At 34.9% G+C, this 15278-nt stretch overlaps 1 protein-coding gene across 1 annotated transcript in view; it reads right to left on the bottom strand.

Annotated features, from left to right (window-relative positions):
* MAN2A1 (mannosidase alpha class 2A member 1) overlaps positions 1-15278 on the bottom strand; it is a 205063-nt gene that overhangs the window by 48767 nt on the left and 141018 nt on the right. The window contains exons 13-15 of the mRNA XM_020968826.2: positions 8725-8890; positions 7189-7407; positions 6625-6747 (exon numbers count right to left, since the gene is read on the bottom strand). Coding sequence (XP_020824485.1) covers positions 6625-6747; positions 7189-7407; positions 8725-8890 — 508 coding nt within the window. The remainder of the gene's footprint in view (positions 1-6624; positions 6748-7188; positions 7408-8724; positions 8891-15278) is intronic.

Raw genomic sequence — 15278 nt, 5'->3', positions numbered from 1 at the left:
GGCAAATTTATCTTTTCCTCTTATATTTGAGAAAACTATTTTTAAAATCAAAGTGTAAGTCTTTATATTTTTTCTATTAACTCCTATCTTACTAGATTTGGTCCATTATTATGTCAAGATCTTTTTGGAACTTCCAGTGCCCCACTGCACTGGGAAGTGCGAGTTATCATAACTGTATACCTCAGAATGTACATAAATACTAAATAAAAGTTCTGGAGCGTGACTGCCTGTTCACGTCTCAGGGATCTGCTTCCCACAACCTATGTAGAGTTTGATTCAACCTGAAATGAATGAGTCATACTTATCTCTTTAATGAAATAACTGAGCAGAGCTCCCTACCTGGGGACACTCTGCTAAAATTTAGGTGATTTACATCTGTAGCATTCCCCTAACCTACCAGATACCCTAACAAAAAAGAAAATGAGGTTAGTCTTACAATACCAGTTTTTTATGAAATGATGCCAACATTTGTGATCATTGCATCATTTCATAAATGTTCATTAACAATCTCTTCTATATTTCAGAATTGTTTCCAGGAATTAAAACCCACTGGTACAGAATTTGTGGACTAACTTCTGCTTTTTTTTTTTAAATTGGGACAACATTGGCCCTTCTTTAATATTGTAGAACCTCCATAACCTTTCAAAATCATTGCCCATGTATCTTTAACATCTGTGGATGCCACTCTACTTTGTGGCTTAATTAATCAAGAGCAGCAAGGAGCAAAATTCCTCTGTATTTATCAAAAAGCAGTTATTAAGTGCCTATTGTGTGCAGGCACTGTGCTAAGCACTAGGGATATAAAGACAAAAACAAACATTCCCTCACCTTAGGATGCTTAGACTCTGAAGAGAAAACACTTAGGTAAAAATGGAATATATATTCAAAATGAATACAAGGGCACCAATTTCCTATGAGTAATTTTTGTTTTGTCCTTTCCAATCTAAAATATAACTTGCCTTAACAGAAAAAAAAAGACCAAGAGTTTGAATATCCCACTTCTCTATAATCTGTTATCACTGTCCCAACTACCTAAAGTATCAGTCCTGTATTTCTCCTTTTATTCTCTCTCCTTGAACTGCAAAATAGCTTTTATTTTTTTTATTTCCTGGGATAGTGGGGAGAGAGACAACAATTGGTATTAAGTGACTTGCCCATGGTCACACAACTAGCGTTTGAGGTCATATGTGAACTCAGGTCTTCCTGACTCCATGGCCAGTATTCTATTCACTGTGCCACCTAACTGCCCCCAAAATAGTTTTTAAAAAATAATCTTCGCTATCTTTAGTTTTACTCAGTCTCAGTTCATTCTGAGCCTTGGTAGTTCTAACGCTATTACTTTTTAAAATGAATGAAAGCTAGATGACATATTGGTTAGAATGCTGGACTTGGAATCAAGAAGACCCGGGTTCAAATCCAATCTCAGACATTCACTTGCAGTGTGACCCTGTGTGCTTCAGTTCCCTTATATGTCAAATGTTGATAATAATGGAATGAACCTCAAAGGGTTGTTCTGAGGATAAATGAAATGATATTTATAAATATTAATATTGTTTTCAATATTATTATTATACTTTTGGATTCCTTCTGTTAATCTGCTCTTGCTTCCACCTTCTGTAGACATCTTTTTAAAAACCAAAGCTGGTGATGAGTTCCCCATCCATTTACTTTGTTCCCTTTTCCTCTTCTTCAGAATTGTGACTCCCTTGTGAAACTCACATTGGTATCTTATGTCTTCCTTTTCCTTAGAGTCTTCTAAATTTCATTTTTAGGGAGCCTTGTATCCTTCCTAGGCTGAATTCATTTGTAGAATTTAGGTAACTTAGCCTTTTTCTGAACTCTTCGAAATCTATTATCTCCAATTCTTAGGTAAATGTAACTAATGTTAGGCTTTTTTTTAACCTTCTTTACCCCAAATCTTAAAGTGGAATAGATAGTTACTTCCAAGTTCCCAGGATTTTCACTAAAGCAACCAGTTCCTACTTGCTAGAAGATCACGCAAAGAATAAATTTTCCCTTGTTGGTTCTGCTACCTTTTTTAAGTATAAAACTATCATTTAGGCAATAAAGAAATAATTAGATGCTCTGTTATGGTAGAAAGCCAGCAGATGTCTGGATAATTTATATACTCCCCATCACTAGTCCATCCGTCAGGCAACAAGCATTTATTAAGTCTTTATTATGTGCCAATCACTGTGCTGTGGTGCTAGGGACATAAAGAAAACAAGCAAAGGGGCAGCTAGGTGGCACAGTGGATAGGCGCATTGGACCTGGATTCAGGAGGACCTGAGTTCAAATCCGGCCTCAGACACATAACACTTACTAGCTGTGTGACCCTGGGCAAGTCACTTAACCCCACTGCCTAGCAAAAAAAAAAAAGTCCCTGCTCTCAAAGACTACTACTACACTAGGCCTCCATGCTATACATGAGATCTGTTTCCTGAAGTCCTTATCTATGTCTTCTTTTTGTTTAGGTGGTGTGTGATATGATCCACTTCATTTCTGCTCCACTGATCTTGACTTGCATGTTCTCAACTACGATTCCATCCTAAAGTACCTAAATTTCCTGACATAAGTATATTTCCCTTGGTGAACTTTACATTTACACCATTCTCCTGTCTCCATTTTTCCCCATCTTGTTACTTATTAATAATATATACTTTTTCAGTGCCCTATTCCAGTCATGAATTATATCCTAAGTATTTTCTCAATATACTACTTTGTCTCCTCTACTACCGTTCATTAAAGAGTACTTTGGTAGTAGTATGAAGGATAAATTCCAGCAGAGAGAGATTGGAGGCTGGAAGTACATTACATCAAAAAGATTCAGAACCACTACAAACTACCCTAATACAGTCAAGCTTTACGTTTCCTTAGAGAAAGTTATCTCTTTACCTAGAAAAAAAAAATACCAAACTAAAAGTTGTGCAGGACTTTACTTCCTTTAATTTTTTTTTCTGAACTTATATACCAAATAAGACGATTTCCATATAAACAGTACAACAAAAACAGAAGACTCTATATGAAACCATAAATATCCATTTTATGTTGCTTGTTTTAAAAATATTCACAAATACATAAAATGATCACACACACACACAAAATTCTATATTTTCTCTACAGTGAAATTGCTACCTCTCTTTCAGAGAGCAGATGGCAAGATTCATCACAGGAGCTATGGAGACATGATTGGTCACTGCCTTGATAAGAGGTATCTTCAGAGTAATTTCACTTTACAATGTTGTCCTTGAATAAACTGTTCTTGATTATTCGCCTCACTACGCATCAGTTCATGCTGCCAAGGATTCTCTACAATTGTCTCTTTCATAATTTCATAAGGCTCAACAATAGCACATTACATTCATTTGTTCAGCCATTCCCCAACTGTCTAAGAGGCAATCTAAGGCATTCCTTTAGATTCTAGTTATTTTTCTTCTCCTCCCACTGCTCCTCCTTTTAATACTCCTTTCAGGATGAGGAAGTTTGCTTTGTTTGTAACTCTTTCTTCCCCAATATTATCTTTCCTCTTAATGCCCTCTCCATGACTGTCATCTCCACTTATTTCCTTGTGGAATTGGATATACAGCTACACAAAACTGTGTGTATTCAACCCTCCTTTGTTTACATCAGGTTAAGAATGAAGTTTATTCATCTGATGTGCACTTCCCTCACTCTTTCTTCCATGTTTGTATTTTCTTTCCATTCATGCTAATTAAGATGAAAGGCAAGCCTCATCATCTTCCTCCTTTCTATAGCAGTGTATTTCTTTCATCTTTCTTTTTTCTTTCCCCTCTTCAAACCCTCAGAACAGAACCAATACACTCCCTAGGACTTCTGTTTTCTTATTTAATCTCTTCAATATTGTTTTAAGATGCTACGGTTTTAAGGGACACTTATTTTCTTCTCCTCCATTAGAAAGTTAGCACTACATCATCATATAGTTTTATTCCAATTGCTCAAATACATTTACCGTTCTAGGTTTCTCTGAACTCTTGTATTTGTATTTCAAAGTTCCTATTCAACTCTGATCTTTTCATCAGAAATGCTTTGAAAATCTTCTTTTCCATTAAAGATTCACTTTCTCCCCTGTAAAATTACTCAATTTTGCAGAGTAATTATTACTGGTAGTAAGCCTTTTCTCTTTTGCCTTTAGGAATACTGTATTACAAGATCACCTTTCATTTTCAGCAGAAGCTGCTATGTCTTGTGTGATCTTGACTGTAGTTACTCATTACTTAAACAGCTCTCTGGATTTATACAGTAGCTTTTTTTTTCCTTTGATTTGGGAGCTCTAGATTTTGAATGTGACATTCCTGGGACTTTTCATTTTAAGATTCCTTTCAGGAAATAATCAGTGTATCTTTTTTCTGTATTTGCTTTGCTCTCTGGTTCTAAGCTATCTGAATTTTAATTTATGATATGTTAAATTATCTCTCCTTGACCTGTTTTCCAGGTCATTTAAAAAAAAAAATCAGCTCCTATTTTTTTTTCCAATCTTTTTTTTTCCCCTTAACATTTTTTGCTGTTTCATAGAGTCATTGATTTTTTTTTCTTTTGGTCTCTTCTAGTTCTTAGAAAATCTATATCTTGGGTAAGTTCTACTGTTTTTTCTTCTAAGCTACTTATCCTTTTTTCACATTCTTTCCTTAGGAGCTTTGATTTCATTTCATAATCTCTTTATTCTAGGTATTCATATAATCCTTGTGGAAAAGCCTTTTCTTTGAATCTCTGTTTCCAATTGTTATAGAGTTAGACTCTCAATAATTTTTGATACTCAATGATATTTTCCTTGAAATACTCATCTCTCTAGTTTTACTTCCTGGACTGAGACTTTATGCCAGAGCCAGTCTATAATTCTATTGTGCTTTTGTGTGAGGTTCAGTATGTGGCCTTTCTCTACATCCTTTAGCCTCTTGTGCTAACACAAGCGTTTCCTAGCCTTTGGGTTAGAATTCCTCTGGACCTTTGAGGTTCAGAGCGTGGAATATTTAGGGTCTTTTCTGGTGTCTCAGGACAGAGTGACAGGGTCCTGGGCTGCTCAGGTCTGAGCACTGTGGTGGACTGGCACCACACTGGTCAGGAATTACTCTTGCACCTGGGGCTTTCAAGGTCTCCTGAGGCTATCTTAAGAAAGCCACTTACTTTTATTGCATTCAGGTATAGAACAAAGCAAGCTCCCTGACCATCTCTGGTCATAACTAGAAGGCTTATGTATAAGATTTTCAATTTGACATTTAAGCTAAAGACTAAATAACTTTTAAAAAGTTTAATCATAATTTTGTTTTATGGGTAAATAATTTTAAAATATAGAGCAAAACTAACACTTGATTAAGAAAAAAAAATCCATTCTTCTAACTATAAACCAACTAGGTAAAGGAACCATTAAGACAATATTCATGCTACCACTTAAAATTTATTGCACATTTTAGTAATGTTTCTGCATTTGAACTTTCACTAAGGTTCATTCATATTGTATTTTCCAGAGACTCTGGAGTATAAATATTGCCCTTTTTCTTCTTATCCCTCATACCCTTTCAAATATTCAATAGTACTTTTTACTATTCAAATCTATATTCTACATCATAGTATTTAGAAATTTTTCTCATTTACTCCAAGAAACATACTATGAACAAATAGAGACAAAATTATAGACCTAGTGAATAAATTACAGAATTTTCAAATGAAAATAAAATAATATTCATTTTAAGGAGTGAGATCTAAAAGATAAATAGAAAAGAATAAGAAAATGATTATTTTCTTTCATTATCCTTGGATTGTATGGTATAGGTGTCAATGAAAAGACAAATTGCTAAAAGATGGGAAGCAGGAGATTGAAAATGAATAACCAAGAGGTAGCTTAGACCCAAAATGCATGAATATGTGTACACATAAACATAAAATCACATGCAGAGAATCGCATACTGTCAGTACCATTTCTATTTCTGAAGACAATGTGTTAACTGCAAATTTTTTTTGATAACTGTAAAATTTGAACTGGATTTCATTCTGAAAAAATGGAGAAAAATTAGAAAATTATGTCATTAACTCCATCAGTTTTCCAAATTTTATTTACTCTTGTTTTCCATTACAAATGGTTAAGTAAACTGACATAACACATGGCCCAAAACTTAAGTCAATATATGGTGAAAAGATTAATAAATGGGACTATGGGATAACAGAGTTAAACACTGGAATGGACTTTAGAGGAGATTTTATCCAACCCTCTTTTTCCTCATAAAGAAATTAGAGGTTGTGACTCACCTAAGGTTACATAGTATATAACAGGCTGTAAGCAACGCCATCAAGATTCAAATGCAAGATCTTTTTTCTTTCTTTCTTTTTTTTTTTTTTTGGGCAATTGAGGTTAAGTGATTTGTCCAGGGTCACACAGCTAGTAAGTGTCAAGTGTTTGGTCTGAGGCCGGATTTGAACTCAGGTACTCCTGACTTCAGGGCCAGTGCTCTATTCACTGTGCCACCTAGCTGCCCCAACAAACACAAGATCTTATGACTCCAGTTTTAGGTCTACATATTGAAACAAACCTCTTTTCCTAGGTTAGAAGAATTTTCTTTCTCATTCCTTAACTTTCCAAAAGTATTTGAGTGCTAAGCACTGAGAACATACCTTGGCTTCTCCATCAGGTAAGAAAAGATAAGCACCACTCTTGTCTCTACCATTTCTGGTTCCATACCATGTAAATTCCACTTTGACTTCATGGATTTTACCATCCTCTTTATTAGTCATTTTCTAAGGATAGAAAATTCCCCATTTGTAAATATTAACAACCAAACTGCCAAAAATCTTAGTACAAATAATCTCACTATCTCAATTTCCTATTTAAGGAAAATATAAAACCACAAGGAAGCAAACAACTTAGTAGTGGCAAACTTCCAAGATTCCTGTTGGATCAGTAAGAAACGATATTAATTGCCTTCACAAGAGCCAATGTCATTCCATACCATGGAAAAGATACAAGAGTAGGGGACTAGCTTAGGAAATTTACACTATCAAGGGGCTATTGTCCATCTAGACTCTTCCCAGTAACTTCTGAAAATTCTATAAGGCTCCCAATACATACCAGGTTGGGGAATGGGGGGTGGGAGGGAGGCGGGGTGGCTCCTGTATATTGTGATTTTTTTTGCATGTGATAAGCACTAATGTTAAGTGATCACACTTATTTTAACATACCTCCATTAATCCAGATCCACTAAAATCAAGTTTTATATATGAGTTCTCTATAGTTATGTCATCTGTAGTGAATTTCATTTCTTTTATCTTGAAAATTGTTCCAGAACTTGCTTCTGTATTATAGATTGTGTAAGTAGCCATGTGTGACTGTGAGCCCTCTGATTCCAAAAGCTGGTATATTTTCATACTTAATGGCAGCAGATGGGCTACAAAGGAAATCTGTTGAATGTGGAGGGAAAAACAGTTAAAGAATTCAATCAACTATCAATTGTTATTAATGAGGGAAAAGTATCCACTCTATAACACAAATTTTAAATACTATATGGAACAAATCTATTCCTGAGGGAATATGTAACCTAGGCTAAAACTCCAAACCCTAAGGAGACATATAAGATTTTAATATTAGGCATTAGAGTCAGCATGCTGAGAGCACACTGGATGTAAAGTTAGTAAGACCTAGGTTCAAATCCCACACTTACTGGCTATGTGACTTAGGTTAAGACACATAACCTCTCCAGACTTCAACTTCTTCATTTGTAAGGAGAAAGCTCAACCCAAAGACCTCAAAGGTCCTTTCTAAAGCTATGATGCTATGATCAAATATGCAACTAGCAACGGATTAGTAAACCGTGGCAACAGAGATACAAAGATAATATAGTTCTGTAAACATAGTAGATGCTTAACAAATGCGCTGAATGTTAAATGAATGAATCAAAGATAAAAATTCCTTTTTAAAAATAAAATATTGATTCCACAAGTTCCCAACAAGCACTAGATTTGTAAAATAAAGGTGATACACTTAATTGTGTGAACATGAAGTATACTCTTTGGTGAGTTTCCTATAAGTTTATATCAGATCACTTTGCTAATTCCCTTTCAAATTAGTATAATTCCAATTAAGTAAATCCCAGACTAAAAATTCAATATGTAGGGTTAAATGTGGAACACCATTTAAAATGAATTACTTATGAAATTCTCAGAAATGTTTATATTATGTGGCTTACATCTTTACGATTTTAAGCAGTTTAAGAAGGCTTTCTTTTCTAATTCATTAACTCTTACTGTAAAAGCTGCATTAAAATTATCCAGAAATATTGAAAATAGACTACGTGAATTACTAAGACCCACAACACTAAAAACTGAAAACATCTACAACATGTTTCTGGGAAATCAAGATAATAAAACATGACATTATAGATCACATGTGAATTGATAGTAGTTTTAATTTTAACCATATCATGCATGGTAACAAAATTAATAATTTCAATTATTTACACATACAAACCAAATGTAGCCAATAGTACATAATATTGCCTACATTTTGTTTAATGTAACAAAGCAAACTGAAATATTTATTAATCAACAATTACATAACATACTGTTTCTAGGCAATGAATCACACAAAGATTTAAAATTCCACAATCTTGGCCCTTGAGAGCTTACACTATAGTAGGAGAGATAAGATACACCTAAAAGTAATAATAAAATAAAATAGAATATAAGTGTATAAAAGAGAGGTACAAACAAGTAACATACCTGATATGCCTCATTTGAAATTGTATTGGGTCCCTCCCAAACAGCACTAATTTGAATTAAGACAGGTTTTCCTGAATCTGTGAGGAGTTTAACTTTTGATGAGCTCACATAGACTGAAACCACAGAGTGACGCTCTTGTTCATAAGGATTATAGATCACGAGGTACCTGAAAAAAATAGTTCTAATTTTATAAGTAAAATATTCTGCCAGAATTTCTGAAAAATCAAAGTTAAATCCTGTACTCATCGTCATCTTCCTGCCATGCCTGGTTAAGCAGCTAGGTAGCATAGCAGATACAGTGCTAGACTTAGGAGTCCAGAAGATCTGAATTTGAATCCTGCCTCAGTCACTTCCTAACTGTGTCACTTTGGGCAAATCACAACCTCTTTCAGCTTCGGTCTCCTGATCTGCAAAACGGGCAAAATAATAGACCCCACTTCACAGGGTTGTTAGGAAGATAGAATCAAATGAGAGAATATATGCTTAACATTTTATACATCTTAAAGTGCTATGTAAATGCTAGTTATTTCTATTATTATGATTATGATACCACTTGTTGGAGTATCCTTTGAACCAAATTTTCAGAGACCTGGAGGAGATGACACTCAGCTTTGAAACTTACACCCTAGGACTCTTGTTACTGAGAATCTACTGTCTCTACCTAGCTCCAGACTCTCCAAACACATTCCTACCATGCCTTGCTACTGCTGAAACTTATGAACCCACATCCTGAAAGGCCCTGAAGAAACTAGGCCGTTCAGCTTTGGAACTCCCCTCCTGGAGCTGTGCTGCCCACTCCATCTAGTTGGCCCCACACCACCAATGATGCTATGCCAGCCTCCTAACAAACTGTACTTTTTCTTCAAAGTATATTTGCAAGTCATATATGTATTTATGAGCATACATAAGTGCATCATGAAAATTACTCTTCATTAAGCCGATTTAGTTCTGAAGCAAACATACCTCAACCAACTATCTACTCATTTATCATCATGATATTAAGTTGTTAAATTTGTCAAGAATTCATGTTTTTAAGCACTGATTTCTCTGGATGCAAAGTATAATAAAAATGTAATTTGTCAGCACAACGTTATTACATTTTAAAATAATTTCATGTAAACTTATTAAAGTTAACGTAATGAAATAAAAGAGTTGTAAAGACGACATGAACTTAAAATAATTTGTTACAAGTTTCTTATCCAAATAAATACACACACATATATATATACACACACACACACACACACACACACACACACACACATACATGTTTAAGATAAATTAATAGCAGAATAAGTAAAACAAAACAGAAAACCACCTCAAACTCTGTAAAAAAAAATTAAACGAAACAGTATTTTTTAAATGGTTATGAACGACTGGCTATATGCCTGTATATCCTTCAGTTACTTGTTGCTAAAAGAAAAGAAGATAGTATAAAAACTGAAGTTAACACCAGTGTGGGGCATTGTTATTTACTATTGGTTCTGGAGATCTTTTGATGTTCTTTACAAAGCAGTAGTCCTTAATGTATATTCTTTTAGTTCTATTTTTTCACTCTCCTTCACTTATCAGTTTTCTGGTATTTTATAAAGTATTCTTCAACATAATCATTCATTACAATGTAATAACATTCCATTATATTTAAGTATACAATTACCCCTTCCGCTTCACAATTTTCCCCATTGTAGTTTCAATACATCGTTGGTCAGCATAAGAAATTAAACTGGAGTTTTGGGAGTGTTTTGTGGAAGTTGTAGACAACACATAAAGGCCAGCAGACAACAAACAAAAAGTTTAAAAACTCAGAAATGTATAAAATAGATGTATAGGATGTATAATTGCCCATAACCAAATACTTAACCTAAATTTTACAATATGGTACTGTAAACATTCCATAAAAGAAAATTTAAAAAAATTATTCTCTGATACAAAAGGAGGCCAAAAAATTTTACATGGATTCTCCAGATCACAGGGGCTCTGGCATCCCTAACCCTCACAATGTAGAAGGGAAAACTGTATTAATTTAGCCTCTCCCTATACTTGATCACATAGCTTACTTCCAGTTTTTTTGCTGTTAGGAACAGGACTGCTATAAACAGTGTTGCACAGATAGGATCTCTACCTGATACAAAGAATATTATGAATATAGCTCTAGCTATTCTGTATGAACTCACATAAATTTCTAAAATGGTTGAATTCAGTGTCACCAGCAATAAATTTACAGACAGTTTTCATGAGCACTGAATCATTTTTTACCACCTTTGATATTTTGATGGATTTAAGGTAATACCTCAAAGTTGTTTTAATCTTAATTTCTTTAGCTGTGTTTCTTTTGAAAATTTCCTATCTTCAGACAACTTATCTATTGGAGAATGACTCTTACTCTTATGACTTTGTAATTTTCTTGTAGTATCTAGTTTTTATCAGAGATGCTTAATTGAAAAACTATTGTCCACTTTTTTTCTTTCTCTGGATGCACTGCTTTTATTTGTGCATATATCTATATCTATAGATAAATTTTCATAAAATCAAAACCGTCTCTTTGTTATATCTTCTCTATGTGGCTAAATAAGAGATTAGTTTAAAACTCTTTCCTTCTTCACAATGAAAGCTATTGCCTTCGATTTTTTTTTGGTAGTATGACTTTTCGTATTTAGATTGCCAATCACCATTTTCTGCAAAATAACTTACAATTTTCCCAGCAGATTTTGTTGAATACCCCAGTAATTTGTCTGTTGGGGTTTACTGAACACATCAAAGTTCACAATCTTGCAATGTCTTACTTTCAACCAAAATATAAAATCAGTGGTGAAATCTTGTTATTTTCACATTTCCAGTATCTTTCACACCAATTCTCTTCTCCCCACACAATCAACATCCTACCCTAGCTCAGGCTCTCATCAGCTGAACTACTGCAATAGCCTCCTAACTGGTCTCCCTACTTCAAATATCTCATTTCAATACATCTTCCACACAGCAGCCAAAATGAGTGATTTTCCTAAAGTGTAGGTACGCCCATTTCACTTTCCCACTCCTTTATTGAGACTTCTATTGCCTTTAGAATCGAATATAATCAACTCTCTCCTCTTCAGTTTTTAAAAGTCTTGCCCCAAGTTACCATTCTCACCTTATTTATACACTGTTCTCTTTTCCACTTTCAAGTCTAGTCAAACATGCCTTCTTTCCATGCCTCACCAATGAGGCTCCATCTCCTGTGCATTTACTAGTCTGCAGTGTACATTTGGTTCTTATATAATCTATTCCACTGATCTGTGACAAATAATTGTGATATTTACCACTTTATCACACAATGTCACAAAGCTCCATCTGCCTTTCTATCTCTCTTCTTAAAAAAAATTTCCCTCAATCTTTTGTTTTTTTCACCTTTTGTTCTTTATTGATTTTTAAAACTTTTGTCTAGTTCTACACAGCATTCTATTAGTATTTTGATTGGTATCACATTAATCCTGTAGATTAATTTTATTACACTTGCCCCATCTAAACATAAAAGTCCTATACAACTTTTGGAAGGTTAATGCCAATATACTTAGTTTTTAAAATTCGCCTTATCCTTTTTCTTTCTATTCATTGTTTCTGGTTTTGGATAGTCTTACATAAAAATGTCAAAGACGCCTATGGGTATATTGTCTATCCTGCTTCTCAGCTGAAGCAACCGATTAGCCTTTTGTTTGCTCTTTCAGAGTAGCCAACAATCTCTTAATTGCCTAATTTGATGCGTTTTCTCAGCCTCAGCTGCATTTGACATTATCGATCACCTCCTAATTCTAGGTACTTAACATGAATTTTTATGACTTTTGTTCCCTTCCTCCCTGTGTGACTGCTGCTTCAGTGTCCAGCGTCCTTGGTTAACTCCTCTATATCAAGTCCTCTGACTGGGCATTCTGCAAGGTTCTGTACTAGGCCTTCTTCTATTCTCTCTCTACACATTCCCTCAATAATGTTATGAGCTCTTACAGGTTTAACTATGATTTCTATGCAGATGACTCCCAGATCTATTACCCAGCCCAACCACCTCCCTTCAGCTTCATCCTAACACAACTATTGGATATTTTAAATTGGCTACCAGGAAGGCATTTCAATTCAACATGCCCACAATGGAATTTGTTAGCTTCCTCACCTCACTACCCACCCCCACCAAAAGTCCCCACCAACCAAAGGCATCAGCATCAATCCAGTTTTCCAGCTTCATAATCTCAGCATTATCCTCAACTCCTCACTCTCCCTTGACCCCACATATCCATTTAGTTGTCAAATCTTGCTGTTTATAATTTTACATCTTTTGTATTGATCCGTTCTCTGCACTCATACAGAAAAGCATCTTAGTTCAAGCATTCATCTTAACTACATTATTTGCAACAGCCTAATTAGTCTCCTTGCCTCAAGTCTCTCCCCAGTGCAGAATTCAAAAATGCAGAAGAAAATTTAAAAGCAAAAAGCAAGAGACAAAATTATGAAAGACATTAATTTCTTAACGTGCCCAAAAAAAACCCGTCTTTGAAGAGAAGATGCACAGATATTTAAAAGAGGCATAGGTCTCCCACAAGAATATGACAAATTAAAAAAAATTGAATACCAAGCTGAAGGAAAATAGCAAGAAGTTCTTCAACTCTGAAGAATCTTCAACCAAATAATATAGGATTACATCATTGCTACAACAAATTAAAGAATATAAAGCCATTCCAAAAACCCAAAGAGTGACCTCTGCAAAGCAAAACAATACACTGAGACAAGCAAGATTTTTTCACACAAATTGTTAATGAAAAATAACAGCCCTTTAACAGGAGGCATTTCTACTCATCCCCCATCTCCCCCAAAAAAGAATACAAGAAGAGTTCATAAATATAATTTTCAAGAAAGGACTAGGCAAAAGTCAAACCATGCTCTAGCACATAACTGATAAATCAATGCAGAAAGGTGTTTATAGACCCTAAGATGTATTTGTTTTTAAAAACTGACTTTTGAATCTAAGTCTATGGATTTTCCCCCCTCCAGAAATTTCTTTATGCCTTATATACGGGCTTGCAGGATGATAGATCTAAAACTAGAAGGACCTCCAGAGGACGTCTAGTTAACCTCATTTTTGAAAGGAGGAAACTGAGGTCCAGGGAGATCAAGCAACTTGTCCAGGTCAAAGTAATAATCAGGACTGGTTCGTGAAGGCAGACACTCTGATATTAACATCCCCCGGCCAAGTCTAAAGATGGTTTAAAATGTAATGTTGTGTTGTTTGCAGGGTTTTTTTTTTTATGGGGGGAGGGGGAGGTAATCATTTTGTTAAATATTTCCCAATCAGAATCTGGTTCAGGCTGTACTCAGGAGTGCTGCTATAAGCCTCATGTTTGACCTTGCTGTGCTAGAGTATGAGCAATTTTTATAAAGGTCTCATGAATATTTTTTCTCCATATGTAGGAACTCCTGTTTTTCAACATTCCATTCAAGTCCTTAACTTTTTTCATTTCATTTTCTGTTACCCTTCTTCAGATCTAAGGAAGAATCAAAATAATTTATAATTAAGTCTTATTATTATTTTTGCATTTCAGTTAACTTTCTCTTTAACAACTTACTTTCTATTCCATCCTATGAATTCATATTTAATGTGTATATTTTAACAAATATCTAACAAATGTATATTTAACACATATCCATAAGTAGAATTAGGAAAGACTTCTTATAGGGGGAGACTTAAGCTGAGACTTGAAGGGAAGCCAGGGAAGTTGGAAGGCAGCAATGAGAAAGGAGAAAGTTCCACTCCTCACATGATGAAGTACAGAGTTGCAAGATGGACCACCCAGTGCAAAAACAGCAAGGAGGCATGTTACTGGATCAGACAATTCAAGTTTATGGGAGAGGGGAAGACAAACATCATTTTATATTTGATCCTGGAGGCAATAAGGTTAGTTGAAGGGGATGAAATGTAGGAAGGCAATGTTACATAGTCAAATTTGCTCTTTAGAGCAATTTGGCAGCAGAGTGAAGAATGTACTGGATTGGGAAAGGACTTGAGGCAGGAAGACTGACCAGCAGACTACTGCTGGCCCAAGTGTGGGGCAATGAAGGCCTGAACTAGGGAGGAGAGAAAGAAGCATACAAAGGAAAGGCTGTAAAGGTATACATGGGGCTAAAAAGACATACTGTAAAAGTTTTTCTATTTGTCATAATGCAGAAATGAGGATGAGAGTAAGAAAAAAAAAAGCTGCCAAATTCAGAGTAAATTCATGTTGCTCTATAAAATTTCCTTCCTATAGTATCACCCCTAGTTTTCTAAACCAGACCTATAAGAAATAAAGTCGAATTGCCCTGGATTTTCTGATCAAATTCAGATTTAGCACATATACTGTGACCCCTTGCCCAACACACACACACACACACACACACACACACCTACCTTTGAAAAAAGAACAGCATTTATGTCAAGCTATATTTTTGGACTGGACATTGTGATATACCCACAGGAGAACTGAGAGTTTAACCAACTTTTTACTTCAAGCTCTATTAGGAAGAGATCTAACATTCTTTCTACAAACAAGACGAAC

Source organism: Phascolarctos cinereus, unplaced genomic scaffold, assembly GCF_003287225.1.
Source record: "Phascolarctos cinereus isolate Bilbo 61053 unplaced genomic scaffold, phaCin_HiC Scaffold_4;HRSCAF=312, whole genome shotgun sequence".
Lineage (NCBI taxonomy): Eukaryota > Metazoa > Chordata > Mammalia > Diprotodontia > Phascolarctidae > Phascolarctos > Phascolarctos cinereus.
This window is presented reverse-complemented; position numbering and strand designations above follow the sequence as displayed.